At 37.8% G+C, this 17,197-nt stretch overlaps 1 protein-coding gene and 1 pseudogene across 1 annotated transcript; both read right to left on the bottom strand.

Moving 5' to 3' along the window:
* Positions 1 to 5,131: 5,131 nt before the first annotated feature.
* Positions 5,132 to 5,566, bottom strand: LOC145939886 (uncharacterized). Its single transcript, XM_083044516.1, has one exon. The coding sequence runs from the start codon at positions 5,564 to 5,566 to the stop codon at positions 5,132 to 5,134; it is 435 nt and encodes a 144-aa protein (XP_082900642.1).
* A 4,701-nt stretch (positions 5,567 to 10,267) lies between these two features.
* Positions 10,268 to 12,064, bottom strand: LOC145939885 (uncharacterized; annotated as a pseudogene).
* Between the last annotated feature and the right edge of the window lie 5,133 nt (positions 12,065 to 17,197).

Below are 17,197 nucleotides of genomic sequence, written 5' to 3'. Positions count from 1 at the left end.
CGTCGTATTTCGGAATTACTCCGGGGATACCCACGACGACAGGTATTTCCTTTATGGTCACGGTTGCGTTTTGGGAGAAAGGGAGCGTTTCGTATAGGTTCGATTACTGACGAATCAGTCCATGTATCCGCGGAATCGTTCGAGTGAATCGTTGACGGAGTGGAAAATAGTGATTACTGTATTACCATCCGAGTCGATACGGTAGGGTTCTTCACCACGGCGGTACAGAAGGTAAGCTCGTTGGCAATGATAACAAGGGTGGTCGATGTCACGTGTTTTCGACAGTCGGTAAAAATTGCAGACTGAGCAAACGACTCCGGTCGGTACGTCGCCGATAACGAGGAGATGCTTAGCGCAAGTTAACCACTCAGATTGCACGCCAATAGGTAAACGCATATGGCAATCCGTACAGAGAGCGGCACTTGTTTCCTTATTAATAAAACCGATTATCCGTTGGCAATACGGGAGGTTATTTAGGGTTTCTTCAATAGTTTCTTCCTCGGAATCATCCTCGGGGAGAAGCAAAGTGGTGGGGATGTCCAAGTGTGACGGTATTATTGGACACATAGGAGTTGATTGTTTAAACTAATGTTAGTTAAAATAAATAATTGCCATGAGGTCGATTTGAATGTTCTAACACGTTCACGAAGTTTCTAGATATTCTGGAAAGATTTAGAATTTTCCAAAGGGTTGACTGTAGGATACCTACTGCAGTTTTATGAGGGCCATAAACTGACCCTTGATAAAAAAAAAGGTTTCGCACGATTTCTCTTTTTGGGAGATGAGAAAATTTAAGACGCGCAGAGAATATTCTGGAAACCACGTGGTAAGCTAATATTTCTAAAATTGCAAGAGAATTTATTAGTTATTATTGTTAAGTGATTCAAAAATGCGTAGACGTAGTTTCCGAAATAGATTCTTGTATTTCGCGGGTTCCCGGGCAGAAGGGAGGCTCGTGTTGTAAAGAAATATCTTGAGCACCTACCTTTTTTAATTTCCAAGGAATGGACAACGACTGGATGGCGATGATCCGGGGTACCCGCGTTGTAGAGGGTGTACAGGATGCCAGACCTTTCTGCAGATACCTTGTACGGCGTGGATCGTTGTCCGGGATGTCGTTCAATGGCACCTTGGAATTCTTGATTTCGATCGCGTGCAATTGCGTAGGCCACTCCCGTAATTTAACGTCCGCGTGATTATTATTATTATTATTAATGCTAAAAGGCACGGAGTCGCCGAACAATCTATCGTATTCCGCGTCGTTATGATAGTCGATTCCAATGAAATTAGAGAGACCACGTGTTGATTCAGTGCGATGTAGTCGTGCTGTTATACGCCGTAGTTGATTCTTTCTTCCTGCACGGCGTGTTTTAGGCATTATAAAATTTAAACATTCTGAACGTCGTTTCGCTTCTGCAATAATTAACGTGCGGCGGTCCTCACTGTTTGTTGTTGCTTTCGGCGAGAGATTATGAGCGGTTCGTCCTCTCTGAATAATCACTACGAGGTTCAGGAAATATTTCTATGTTATAGAATAGTAATTTGTTAGGAATGGATTATTTGACGCGTGTTTTAGGCATTGTAAAATTTAAACGTTCTGAACGTCGTTTCGCTTCTGCAATAATTAACGTGCGGCGGTCCTCACTGTTTGTTGTTGCTTTCGGCGAGAGATTATGAGCGGTTCGTCCTCTCTGAATAATCACTACGAGGTTCAGAAAATATTTCTATGTTATAGAATAATAATTTGTTAGGAATGGATTATTCGACGTGTGCAGGCGAGAGAATTCGAGATGCGTTGTAGAAATAATATAGGCTTGGAGATACACGAGGTTGGAACTAATTTAGAATGAATTTAGAATATATATATATATAACACTTTTATTCTAGTATAACACTACGAGTAATACAAAGTATCTAAGTTAAATTTTAGAGTTAGAATCTTAGAGTTAGAGTCTTAGAATTAGAATTAGAATCTTAGAGTTAGAATTTGAATTTTAGAATTCGGAGAGAGTCTTAAAGGTGACTGCTCTGCTTGACGGCGCGATTAGAACTGAGCTCCTCTGGGCTCGCTCTGAGGTCCTTCGGTTTTCGGCAGCTCGGTTGCGGCGGCCGAGAGTGGGGGAACTCTCTAGAGTAGGGAGTTGCCGTGGTAGGGAAGTTCCCAGGTGCTGCGGAGCGCCGCGCTCAGGCACTAGGCGGAGTTAGACGTCATGGCCGGCATTGGCGCGCATTTCGAACGGTGTTATAAGAACTTAGAATTATTTTGCATAAGAGTGAAAAAATTTAAGTAGCCGGACGTGACAACACATAACACTCATATAATGCGTGTACGGAATAACAGGAACACACAACAAATTTTGAAAATTGTACCGTTGGATACAATTAAATGTAAAGTAGTGTATATAGATGTGAAAGATAATATATACGTGTGTACTCTTCCAAATGTTCTTGAAATCCAATAATTATACCGTTTATAATATATAAGCCAAAATGTTACTCTGTAAACATTACAAATTAATAAAATTGTTTATTTGTAACAACAAATAAAACACATATCGATTCTATATTTTATTTTTTACCTACTGTAGACAATTATGTATTTTATATTAATTTGGAGTATATTCAACTGGAGTTAAAATTCGACATAACTATAATAAAGTTTTATAAATAACCTTTCGATAATCCCGTATATAAAACTAATAATCTCCGTATTGTGTTCACATAGAAAACGATAACATATCTGTACATAATTATGCAAGTTGTCCGATTGTTATACAAGTATGTGACTCATCTAGACACGTAAAATTAAAATTGTATAAGTCACACAAGAAATGATAAACTCTTTCGTGAATATCCAATTCAATATCATAAGTATTAATGTTTAACATAATAACAATAGGTTATTATAAATAATCCTTAGTAAGTCCCGTATAAAACTAATCTTCGTATTTTTCACATAGAAAACGATAGCACACCTATACATAATTTTGTTCGATTGTTCAACAAGTATGTGATTCATATTTAGACATATAAAATGAAGATTGTATAAGTCACCCAAGAAATGATAAACTCCTTCGTGAATTTCCGATTCAATATCATAAGTATTAATGTTTGACATAACTACAATAGGTTATTATAAATAATCCTTAGTAGATCCCGTATAAAACTAATCTTCGTATTTTTACATAGACAACGATAGCACATCTATACATAATTTTGCAAGTTGTCCGATTGTTCAGCAAGTATGTGATTCATCTCTCTCTGTAGTCGATACCCCATTACTGGGGATCGTGATCTTCGGTGACACGAGTGACTAGTTCTTTCCATTGAGTACGGTCCTCCGCACTTCTCATAGAGTAATGTCCCAGTGGCCCTCTGTATTTGGTCGGTCCAACGTGTTGGCGACCGTCCCCGACTCTTGCGTCCCTCCACATTTCCGATTACAATTAGCCTCTCTAGGTTATCATCTTCACGACAGGCTATATGACCAAAAAATGTAAGTGTGTGTTGTAGGCAGATGGAGGAAGCCTTGTTTGGATTCTCAGTTCTTGAAGAATCGATACGTTCGTCCTACGTGCCGTCCATGGGATTCGGAGCATCCGCCTCCAGCACCACATTTTAAAGGCATCTATTTTCTTGCGCTCTGTAGCTCGCATTGTCCACGTTTCCACTCCGTATAAGAAGATGAAAATACCAGCGTGCGGACTAGTCTCATCTTGATTCTTTTGGTTATTGAGCGATCCCTCCATAACATCGTCAGTCTGCTCATTGCGCCCTTCGCCATTCCCATACGTCTTCTGATTTCCGTTGCACAATTACCCTGGTTGTTAATACATGACCCTAGATATACATATATATTCATTTACTTGTTCAAAGTCGTCCAGGGCTGTCGTTAGCTGTATGGAATTATGGCGATCTACTACCATTATTTTTGTTTTTTGTTTGTTGATTTAAGACCTACTTAGACTTTCAGTCTCCACTCTGCATAGAAAGGTTACCATTTCCTTCTCATTGGCTGCGACTAGGGTGGTGTCATCTCCGATGGTTGGATCCCGCTGAGGGAGAGAACCGCGGCCCGGGGGCACGGGGGGGTCACAGGAACTCAGTCATGAGTCCCATTGCACGTGTCCCCCCCCCCGGGAAAGGACGCGGCAGTGGCGGCCCTCTCACCGGTGCCTTAGAGCGCCGGTGGGAGGGCAACACTGTCTGCGGCGAGGGTTCCCCCCCTTCAACAGGGGGGAGCCCTCGGGAGAAGAGCTCCCGGAGCGCCGGCCGAATCTCCCGTCCCTTTTGGGAGGGAGAGGGAGCCCCGCTCCGAGAGCGGGGGGTGGCGGCTCGAGCGGGAAAACTCGAGCCGTGACCCCGCCCCTCAAACTTTTGGGAGGGCGTGGCGTAGGGGTGGTGCCCCCCTGCGCCGCAACCGGGAAGGACCGCAGGTTTATTCGCGGGAGGGAGTATCTTCCTTTCGGGGAGGATGCTCCCCTAGAAGGTAGGGCCAGGGGATGGCAAGAAGTAATGCTCCGGCAGTTCCTTGTCATCCCCATAAGCGCCAGCGAAGGCACTCGCTATGGTTTTAGTGCGGTAGGTCTTGGACCCCACCGCCGATCCATACGTGGATTGGCGATGGGGGACAAGGAGTCCCACATAACCCTCATCCCCTACCCGGGGGGTGAGTGGTACCATGAGGTTTCCACAACGCAAAAAAAAAAAAAAAAGGGTGGTGTCATCTGCATACCTGAGGTTGGGGATCTTTCTCCCGGCAATAGTGATTCTTCCGTGCCAGTCCTCTAGTGTCTTTCTCATTATATGCTCACCGTAGATATTAAACAGAATTGGCGAGAGAATGCAGCCCTGTCGAACTCCTCTTTCTATTTTAAACGGTGCCGAAAACAGATTATCCAGCCTGATCCTTGTATTATTTGCTTCATAGAGGTTTTTGATAAGCATCACGAGGTGCTTGGGAGTTTCCATTTGTATTAGAATATTCCATAGGTGCTGCCAGTCAACGCAGTCAAAAGCTTTCTGATAGTCCAGGAAGCAGATAATCATTGAAAGTTGAAATTTGCGATTTTTTTCGATCATCTGTCGCATATTCAGAATCTATTCTCTTGTGCCTTTCCCTTTTACGAAATCAGCTTGTTCTTCTGGTTTGACAATCTAGGAATGATCTAATACGTGCTAGTATTATTTGGAGCAGTATTTTACTTGCATGACAAACTACAGAGATTGTGCGATAGTTTCCACATTTTGTTGTCAGTCCCTTCTTATGTGTAGGAACGAACGTAGATGCGCACCAGTCCTCTGGCCTAATTCCGGTGTTCCAAATTTTTTTACACACTTCCAATATGGCCTGTTTTCCTTTTTTGCCCAAACTTTGAAGTAGTTCACTTGAGATCTCATATCTCGTCGCTTTGTGCCTCTTTAGCGACTTTATGGCTTCCTCGATCTCCGCCAGCATTATCTCCGGTTCTTTCTCCATTCGACTTAGGTCTCCGTCTATCAGGGGTGTATTACCCATCTGTTCTTGTTGGTATAATTTAGCGCAATAGTTCTTCCACACCTCCATTTGCTCATGATCATTTATGGTCTCTCCTTGTTCGTTTTGAATTGCCCAGTTTTTGAGTTTGAAATCTTGAGCTAGAAGTCTCACTTTGGTATATAGATCGCATGACTCATTACGATTCCCATGTGCTTCAATTTCCTTGCATATGTCCGATATGTATCTTTCTTTATCCCTTCGGCATTGGCGCTTAATTTCTTTGGATAGTTTTGTATACTGGTCTTGATCTTAATCATCAGATCTCATCTTAACAACTTTCCTTTTATTAATAGTCTCCCATGTTTCTTCACTTATCCACGGTTTCTTGGGTTTTTCTGTAGTGCTGTCACATTGCTGGGCCGCATGTATAATTTCCTGTTTTAGTAGTGGCCAGTGCTTTGTTCACCTTTTAAAGCATTCCATTTCAGATTCGTTTAGGATTGTCGGTTTTTTACGGTTGTAAGAATACAATTCCTTAAGCCTAGTCTACAATGGCAGTAAGCAGTATAGAGTAAGCAGTAAGCAGTAAGCAGTATGAAATGGGAATTGCCCATTTCGTTACTCTCGGTCTTTACATCCATTAAAAACAGTATACAATGGCAATAACAAGGCTGTAGAATAGAGAGTATACTGTTTTTAGTGGATGTAAAGACCGGGAGTAACGAAATGGGCAATTCCCATTTCATACTGCTTACTGCTTACTGCTTACTCTATACTGCTTACTGCCATTGTAGATTAGGCTTTAGGAGCATTCCTTAGACGCAACCTAAGATTCATTGTCAATAGCTGGTGATCACTTCCGCAATCCGCGCCGGGATATGTTTTTACATTGGTTATCGATGATTTCCATCGCCTGATGATTAGGATAAAATCAATTTGATTTCTTGTTCAATCCCCCGGGGATCTTCACTTGGAGATATGTACACTTGTACAGCCTACGTGGATGATGTTTAAATCACGTGTTCATCACTGTTAGTCTGTGTTGGAGACAGAAGTCAAGGAGACGCTCACCCCGCTCATTTCTCTGCCCCAGTCCGAAGCTTCCCAGGATCTGTCTCAGATCATGATCATGGTCTAAATTGGTTCTTCCTATTTTGGCGTACCAATCATCAAGGATTATTATAACTCCCCGACCAGGGATTCGGCTTGTTACGTCCTGGAGGGAGATTTTTGACGCGTTCTTGCGTGACCTATGAAGGTACGCAATAGAAAGCCTGGCTCGCGGGCCGAGCGTTAAAACACGCGTGGTCAGGACTTATGAAGAGAACGCGACGTCGCAGGACGACATAAATATGTATGCTTAAGTATGAGCGTGTATGATTTAAATGGAAGGAAATGTAAGTAGTGAATGCAAGCTTCTTAAGTACTATATTATTGCGGGTGATAAATTAAATAAGGCTAACTCGATGTAAAATATATATATATGTTTATTTCATTCCAGGGTTATAACTTCCGGTTCCCGGCGTCGTATAGTCAAGCGAACGCTATGCGGTTCCCTAAAGATTTCAACTGTATACGAGGGAGTTTCTCGTCGTATACCTTCGTATACGATTTCCGGAATCGAATCATCGGTTGCTGGGCTGTTAAATAGTCTGAGAAGCTTCTGAGTTGTTCAGGCAACGTGAGATTGAGCCAACTCTGTGGGAGCTTCCCGTTGTCAATTGAGCGAAACAGTCGCTTTAATAATTGAGTACGTCTGGATTTCCTCGTGCGTTCCATTTTACTAATAAGTAATTAACGTGTGAGTACAACAAATTTCATTTGTTATGTAAGTTGTTAATATCCTGTTGTTAGTTAATTAATGGTGGTTATTAACGTTATTTTGAATGTTTGCGCGTTTACATTAATTGTTTTCCAGTTACCTTGTCGCCTGAACTGCTTAAGGTTACATATAACAGTTGATTTTATTTATTAATAATTTATTTATTCTTCAATAAGATGAACTAATTCTGTCTTTTATTAATTTACAGGTAGAGAAGGGAAGCAGTTATCGTCCTGAGAGAGGCGTGACCCTGAGGCTATAGGCTGAGGTTCACCCTTGTAGAGGCACTCCCCGAGAATAGGATATAGAGCTGGATGAATTATCAAGGATCGCTCGCCCTGTCGGAGGCGCTCTAATGGATAGGAGCAGTGCGACGCCCTGTGAGAGGCGCGCGGTAAACCAATGAAATATTGATAGAAGACTGAATTATAATTAGATAAGTATAAAAATTCTTTATGTAATAATCATTTTTCTTATATAGCAGTCTGAGCTTGTAGTTATTTTACAGGTTCGAAAAGATGTGCCAATAGGAGGCTGTGGTTTTGCTATTATGCGGTCGATGAAGAAGATTATGGAGAGAAGAGCGAAAAGTAGTGAAACGTTGTGTCGAGTTAAATATATAGTATTAGAATTGTGAAACAATTGTTAGTACTGTCGCGGTACTTTAGTTATTCGATTATTAATACGTTGCGTTGATTAATTATAATGAAATAATTTATAATGTAATTAGTTAATACATGGTTTGGTAGCACTCGAGAATAATTATAATAATAAGTTGATTAATACTTACTATAAATTGTAGGTTTCCAGCAAGTTACTCGTAGAATAAATATGTAAGATAGCTTAAGAATAATGAGTATTTATTTTATACTGAACTGGTATAATTATAAGAATATTAAGATATAAATATAGTATAATAATTATTAAGTAGTTTGTAACGATATTTGTAAAGATTCTGATTTTTGGTTTGTTGATGCTATTAGTATGATAGTATGAATATTAATCTCTTAGTGTATATACATCCCTTGCGAGCGGCGTATATATACCTCTGGGCTACCCCCAGATTACGGAAACAGGCGGTTACAATATTTCCACGTGTCTCCGAATGATAGGGTCTCGCGTGAGAGTTTGAATATAATAACCGTTTTATTATATTTGCACAGCAACATTTGTATCTATTTTTAATCGAGATGTTATTATCGCTGTTTTTATAATGTATTTTCTTTTAATATTTGTACTTGTCAAATAATAGATGTTTTTATATTGAATAAATAAAGAATACGTTGATTTCAAATGTTCCTGTGTTTTGGTGTTGTTATTTAAGTGCCTTTGTTTTTATATTTTCGGAAATATATATATATATATATATATATGTGTGTGCCTTTTTATACGTGTATGTATGTACGTGATTGTACTCGGTAAGAATATAATAAAGAAAAAATAATTACATATATGTGTATATATAATTATATAGCCCTTTTGAAGCTTATAATATTTATCTGTATTTAATAATAATATTACTATTGCAAGACTGTTTGTTAAAATAATATATGCTTATTACATATTTTCATTATATATATTTATACTTATTTAGTATTTAATTAATTTAATACCTATCAAGTTTTTATTTTAATGTTTCAATCCTGCAATTGACTTAATGCTAGTGTTAGTATTAAAGATAATATAATTCTTAGAATTATCTTAATTTAACATAATATAATTATTTCTCTTAATATATATATATATATATATATATGTCTACAATTAAATATTGTTAAAAAGGAAACGTGGAACGTAAATGTTCCTTAAGGAGGGTGGTTGCTCAAGTCAAAATAATAAGAATAAGTTCAAATTTATAGAGGATATTCGTCAATGGGAATCTGTCGTTCATGCCAAAGATGAAGGCAATTGTCTGCACGATTGTCGAGTAATTAATTATTAAAGTTATACTTCTCTCTCTCTTTTTTACACACGGGCGACATAGCAAAAAGGTTATGTCACCTGTAATTTAACTCTCAAAAGCATGTTAAAAATGATAAGAATTTAATGAAAATAGATGCAAATAATTTGTTATACATTTACCAAGGACTTTGACGAGAACTGAAATCATTTGTCTACATAGTTATCAAGAAATTGTAAAAATAAAACAGCATATTGTAACTGTTTCGCGTAAAACTATCGACGCTTCACGACAAACGACAACGTCGCAGTGAGTCGGCCCTGATAAATGGGCGCTAATGGGGCCCTAATTCAATCAGAATAGTGAAATAATCGACGCATTATTTTATTATTTCATTATTATTATTTTTTATCGTTACATATAGGAGTAATGTAAAATCAAATGTAAGGACACGTAATATATATACGAATTAAAATTTGTTAATTGTAAATTTAACAAATTTGAAAATTTTAAATAAACAAGTAAATAAGTAATAAGTAAATTGAACTTGTTCAATTATTACTTATTTACTTGTTTAATTAAATTTACTTGGAAAATTAGAATTAATTTTCGTGCGTGGCTCTATAGGCCGGATTTAAAAATCACATTTAGTTATTATACTGAGAGCCGATAAAAATATTTCTTAATTTAAATTGAACTTGTTAAATAAAAAATATAAAAGAAATTAATATATTTTATTAAATAGATATGCTATTAAACTTTATAGCGCAGCAACATGACATGTGAAAACATAACGCTTAAATATAGCTTAAACATAGCTTACAGCATACATATTACAAATTTAATTAAGCAATTCTTCGAAATGACTTATAATAGTATTCAGCATTTTTTTTGTTTTAATCACTTGCTTTTTTCCATTCTCTTTCTTTTCAAGCAGTGATATAATCTCTTTCTTTCCTTGGCTGTATGTATGTTGTAATAGTACGTAGCTAATACCTGCATTAGCCATTATTTTTCTTATCTTGTCAGAAACAAAATCTGCCAAAGATACGAGTGATTTTAAATTCTAGTCGTATTGCAACATTTCTACGTATTTTTTATTATTGATAAGTAATTCGTCGACTGTGAAGTTATGAAAGGTCACGTTCTGTAGCATTATTACATCATACATCGCATCGTGAGCTTTTTGTGGATGTAGAGCGAAATTTCGAGCTGCTAGCTTTACTAAACTGCAATCTTCACCGGGAAACTTATTCCTAAAAAGTGGCAGAGTGTCTACGAATCCATCAATAACGTGAGTAAATTCTGTAACAAGACCTACATGATTGATAAGACGTATAAGTCGTGGAGCATCAAAGGCACAATTATGTGCAATTAGCACGCAAGGCTTCTCTAAATCCTTTAAAAATTGGAGCAATTCGTTTGCGACTACTTGCAAAAGCTTCGCAGGTACGCTTCTTCCGTGTAAAAACAGATCGTGTCCTTCGTTGGTTAATCCATTGACTTTCGAACCAGCTAAAGATATATTTTCGTTCGGTCTTATATATTCATTGAACGTTTTGCTCCCACATTTCATAGCAATCTGTAAGACTTCGCAAGTCAGTTTTAAACCCGCAGTTTCCAGATCGAAAAAAACCAAAGCTGTGGAGATATTGTCGTGCTCGAAATTATTTACTAAGCTTGGCAACTCAGTAGATGATGTATCGCGGTCAGTTTCTACTGCAGGCATGCTCAATAGACCGATGTGACTGCTGTAAGTTTCACCTTCGAGATGATCCCGTCTGTTTCGTAATTGAGATCTCTGTTTTCTGAGAAATCGTCTTCGCGCTTTGAAAACCGGTGTCTTCGCTTTCATCACTTTTATCCGAGCTGATTTCGCACATCTTTTTACGTGTTTAGATAGATGTGATCCTGGATTTAATTCGTAATTTTTACATACCTCTTGTACATATTTTTCGCCGTAATTTTTCTGGGCAACCGCGGATGCATATCTAAAATCAGCAGATTCGGAAAGACTATAGCAAATGGCTTTTGACGCTTTCCTTGACATAATGCTATTTAGGCTTTCATTAGCATGGCTCGAAGCGCAGTCGAGAATTTCTCTGCATTATTTGCCAATTTATGAAACAGTTCTTTTAATTCTTCAAATAAACGTTCCTTTTGAAAGCCACCAAGAACGGTTGTATGTGTGTAATTTTCCGGATCCTTCGAATAATTGCACCAATCTCCGCAATTATCATGTATGTTAAAAGCATGGAATGGGATATTTCTAATTGCGGCAACCAAATTATCCGGATTTCCTTCATTCTGGGATACAGCATATGTAAAACATCTGTGTAGATATTTGATAGCTAAAATGTGATTCTTAAATATTCTTAAAGATTCTTAGATATTTGATAGCTTCTGACGTCAGCTCTTTATTAGGATCACTTCTCTTGTCAATTTTGTATAACATATTTATCACACCTCTCGAAGTGTGGTTTTTGTCTGAGTGCTTCACAACGGAGTGATTGCATGCGTTTCTCACAGCGCAGATACTTGAACTATCATCATCACCTATAAAAACTCCAACTTGAACGTTTTGCGAGTTAAAAATCGTGCTATTAACCGCTAATTGAGCTGCAGTATCAGGCTCCATTGCCTTGGCACTGCCGTAGAAATTTAAACGACAGTCATGCATTTCCTTCGCTTGCCCTAAATAGCATAAACAGCACTGCCTGTTTCTCGTTGCAAAATCTAAGACTTTACCAGATTGCGTACTGATCATAGCAGCGTAAGCATTCAAACTGTCATACTGACGCCCAGAGCCTCGTTTGCTCCAACCCATGTCATAAGAAACGAAGATTCGTACTAAATCGTTCATCACTTCATCGGTCGATTCGTCTGACGCGTTATAGTTTTCCGGGAGTTCACTCGAATTATTGGTTTCTTTCGTTGATAGAACTAAATATTCGGATTTTTCTATACTTCTAACTAAAAACCCACTTTGAAGATCTTGAGGCCTATATATACAGGGTTTGTCAAAAGTGTGGAAACCCCTAAATAATTTTTGTAAAAATGAAAATATCAAAAAACGGTAAAACACGTATTTTGATTTATCAAAAAAGCTACCCTATGACATGGATACCGATCATCCCCCACCCCCTGGTACGCGGGGATAAGAGGGGGGTTGAAAATTTTAAATTGGATTAAGGGTCGAGTGGGGGCTCGTTTGAAAGGTCTTTTCATAACAAACACACCCTTAAAATTTTAAGTCGCTACGACCCCCTCATTCAAAATGGCGGCCGTTCAAATTTCGAAATTTCATTCACTTATGTTAGTGTTATCCAGGATCAACTGCGTGGAAGTGGCATGAATTTGATCCCTTGTGTGTGTGTGTGTGTGTGTGTGTGTGCGCGCGCGCACACACACACACACACACACAAGGGATCAAATTCATGCCACTTCCACGCAGTTGATCCTGGATAACACTAACATAAGTGAATGAAATTTCGAAATTTGAACGGCCGCCATTTTGAGGGGGTCGTAGCGACTTAAAATTTTAAGGGTGTGTTTGTTATGAAAAGACCTTTCAAACTCGACTCTTAATCCAATTTAAAATTTTTAATTCCCCTCTTATCCCCGCGTACCAGGGGGTGGGGGATGATCGGTATCCATGTCATAGGGTAGCTTTTTTGATAAATCAAAATACGTGTTTTACCGTTTTTTGATATTTTCATTTTTACAAAAATTATTTAGGGATTTCCACATTTTTGACAAATATATATAATTGTACAGTTAATAATTGACAAATATATATAATTGTACATATAATTGTACATTTAATAATAAATAAGAGGATAAGAATAAGGGTTAAGAATAAATTTACATACATAATTTCTACATACATACATATAATTTCTTACATTATTTATGAGTCATTTTATAATAGCCATATACAATTATTTGAAATTTGTATTTATATTTTTTTATATTTTATATTTTTATTGTACTTATTATTTATATTTATATATACTTTTATTTATATCATTTATATATTTATTTATATTCTATAAGCATGTAATTATAAAATTCATTATTAAAAGAATGTAAAGTTTCAAAATAGAAAGTAAATATGAAAAAACTAGATTTCATTATAAAAAAGTCTTAGATATACAATGATTATTGATTTATGCAATTTAAAATCCTGAGACGCCAAGACTTACAAAACTTTTTCTAAAAATGCTGCATTTTTTATTGTTAAAGATCGTTCCAATGCTGTGGCTTCCTGACAGCTTTGTTTTGCAACTAATTCGATTATAGGTTCGATCTCTCTCTCATGTCGTTTGTACGAGGTCGAACACATGTTTGGTATATTCAGACACTGCAGATACTTGTTAACAGATGTGTACCCTAATCCTGAGTGCACAGTTCCTATAAGAAAGTCGCATCGTTAGAAAATGTAAATATTTTATTTAATTTTCATTTTTTATTAATAAATTATACAAGTACGCATTTATGTAAACTTTTATGTAAAATTATAATATACAAACTTACCTAACGCTGATTTAGTGTTGACGTCGTATAGCGACTTATTTATCGGTCCAAGATGTAGTTCCAGTCGATACCTTATTCATTAGCAGGCAGTTTTGGCAGAGTACAGAAAATATTGAGGCTAAACCGTGTTTCTCTTCTTTTTTAATATATCTCAGCAATAAATCCTCGTGACAGAAATTACAGCATATGTGTTGCGACATAATCTTTAGATCTATTATACGTCGCCCATCGATCACGCATTCTGTTTCTGTCTCATCTCTCGCTTTTTTTAACCGCTTTCCATTTTCTACTTGTTTTAGACGTCGATTATATTACTTCTCTGTTTGTAACTTTCCCTTCCACCTTTTCATTTTTGAGAACACTAAAATAGATATAGTCGGTGTGGTCGCGTTCTGACAGGGTGGTCGCGTTCTCTCAGGGTTATTCGTGTATCAATGCTACCAGTTATTGAAAATGAAATGCGCGGTTGCCACATTTCAACGTTAATAATAACGTAGATTAACTTTAGATTTTTCTTTCGCTTTTATTCAATTGTTTTTGGCGGATTCTTGTAAATCGCGAGTTTTTGCAAATAGATTAGCTAAATACGAATTATATGTTTCAGGTTCTTCTTCGCAGTTGAAGCTAGATGGGATCCTTGCTGGATAGCCGAAAATTAATTCGTGTGGTGTGTATCCTGTTCCTTCGTGTACGGCGGTGCTGTAGTAAATCTATGACAGCATGTGATGGTGACGGAATCGTCGGCGAGAGTGCTTCGCAGCGAGAAATATAGTTGTCTCCAAGGTATTGTATCTAATCTTTTGACTTTACGCAGGCTTATCGTACATATATTTAATTCAATTATTACGTCGCGTAAAGACTTAATACATTCATTTAATATATTTTCGTCTAATTGTGTATTCATTCTTTCTTTTATAGGTAGAATGATAATGTGCCGCCTAGGATGCATGGAAGGATAGACGCGTGCTCTTCCAAGTGTGAGTAATTCGAGAGGAGGCATGTTTCCTGATTGCAGTAATTCGTGTGCTTCGTTGTCTAGAGGATTTTTATCAACAGTGACAAAAATTACAATATTGTCGTCCAGGTTAGTTATCGGTGTGTTGCTTTCTTTAAATCGGCATTGAAAATTACGTTGTAAAATTTGGTTTCTTTCTGGTTGTAGATCCTCTTTGGGAAATATTTCATCGATTGGCTCGTCTTCGCTGTTCATCTCAAAATCGTCTTCGGAGAAGTCTTCTGTCGGTTCAAGCTGTGTTTCTAATGGTTGATGCGGAGTAATTAAAGTTGCAGTGAAGAATTCGAGATCTGACTATTGGTCACTTGGTTCGTTTAAATTAAAGTTTCTAATTTCTGTTTCGTAATTATTTTGTTCGTCAACGGTTTCGGCAAATCTGACAATTTTCTTTTGTTGTTTGTCAGGTGGTTTTGCAGGTGGACGTTCTCGTGGAACGGTGAAGATATCATCTGTGGTGTCGGAGTCTTCTGTTAACTTGTCGTGATCCTGTGTGTAGAGGCTGCTCGTTGGCGGTTCGAGAGCTTCTTCGTCGGTGTCGTCGTCGGAATTTTCGAACATTCCAGTCTCGAATAGGATTCGAGGTCGTTTTTCAACAGGATACGAGGAAGGATAAGTAATATTATTTATCGGATTTCGAGATAATGCATCTGCATTTTTGTTAGAGGTTCCTGTTTTGTATATCACTGTGTAGTCGTATTCTTCTAATTTCAGACGCCATCTCATGATGAGATGTGGGATCTTTGACCCTATGTATTCATGTGAGTGGTTGATGGTCCGTTACGAGAGTAAATCTGCGCCAGTAAAGGTATGCTCTAAAGTGAGCTACGCAATATACGATAGCGAGAAGTTCTTTTTCGATTGTTGAATATTTTCTTTCAGCGGCGTTAAGTACTCTGGAAGCATATGCGATGGGTAAATCTTGGCCTATTTGTCCTTGGCTTAATACACCAGCTATTGCGTAATCGGATGCGTCTGTGGTGAGTACAAAATCTCTATTAAAATCGGGAAACTGTAATGTCGGTTCCTTACATAATGATTCGCGTAGAGTGTTGAAAGCGTTTTGCATTTCGGTGTTCCATATAAATTTTCTATCTTTTTTCAGAAGAAGATAATGGTTTGGCGATCCGTGAAAAATCAGGGATGAAACGGCGGTATTATCCAGCTAAACCGAGAAATTGTCGCACGTTTTTTGAGTTGCGTGGGACCGGAAAATTCTTGACAGAAATTATTTTCTGAGGATCTGGACGAACTCCGTCATCGGTGATAATGTGTCCGAGGTAAGCGACTTCGTGTCGTAAAAATTCGCACTTGTCTGGTTGTAACGTTAAAATTTGCGGCTCTGAGTCTTTGCATTAGTTTTTCCATTTTGATATCGTGCTCGCGTAATGAACTTGCATATATTACGATGTCATCCATGTAAACTAATAATTCTACTTCTTGCAGGCCGGTCAGTATTTGATCCATCAATCGTTGGAACGTTGCGGGTGCGTTTCTGAGACCGAATGGCATTCGTGAAAATTGATAGTGGCCGTGTGGCGTCGAGAAAGCTGTCTTGTGAGCATCTGCGATGTCCATTGATATTTGGTGAAATCCACTGGCGAGGTCGAGCACTGAGAAATATTTCGCTCCGCCGAGTTGATCGAGTATATCGCAAATATTTGGCAATGGGTAAGCATCTCCTAGTGTTTTTTCGTTTATCTTTCTATAGTCGATAACCATGCGCCATTTCTTGTTTCCCATAGAATCCGATTTTTTTGGAACGATCCATACAGGCGAGTTATACAGTGACATCGATGGTTCTACAATCTTCTTCTGAAGTGATTCGTTTACTTGATTGGTGATTTCTTGACGGTGTATCGGCGGAAATCGATACTGCTTGGTATGTACAGGTGTTTCGTCGCTGGTAATTATTTTGTGTTTTACAATGTTTGTTTTTCCTAAATATTCGACCGTTAAATGGAATCGGTCGCTATTTTTTTGAATTAATTTAATAATGTTATCTTTCTCAATGTCATTAAGATGATCGAGTCGTAATAAGTGTATAATCTTATTTTTTCTATCGTTTTTACAATGTTCTCCCGGATCTAAATCGTGTTTTGTGGTTTCGAGTTTTTTATCATGTAAATTTTTATAATTCTCAATAAATAAATAAATATGATGTTTTAGAAGTCGGCCAATAGAGCCAAGCGCGAAAATTAATTTTTAATTTTTCGGAACAGTATCTCTTGGTTTGAGATTACTGAGTTCCATTGATTAATTATTAATTAACCTCGAACTTACAACGGAAAAATAGGCGAGAAAAATATTGGTCCGAAAAGTCGCTGAAGCGGGAATTGAACCCGCGTCTTTTGCTTGCCGGGCGACTGCTCTTACCACTAAGCTATTCAGACCCTTTCGATCCTATATTTTTCATTTGCCTTCTAATAGATGTTAGTAAATAACGCC

This window comes from Prenolepis imparis, unplaced genomic scaffold, assembly GCF_030444845.1.
Source record: "Prenolepis imparis isolate NDT839.2.m4 unplaced genomic scaffold, iyPreImpa1.0 SCAF_8, whole genome shotgun sequence".
Taxonomy (NCBI): Eukaryota; Metazoa; Arthropoda; class Insecta; order Hymenoptera; family Formicidae; genus Prenolepis; species Prenolepis imparis.
The sequence above is the reverse complement of the archived record's forward strand: the minus strand, read 5'-3'. Positions and strand labels throughout refer to the sequence as shown.

Coding starts and splice junctions, on each gene's coding strand:
- LOC145939886 (XM_083044516.1), bottom strand. CDS start 5,566: ATGGAGGTGTGGAAGAACTATTGCGCTAAATTATACCAACAAGAACAG.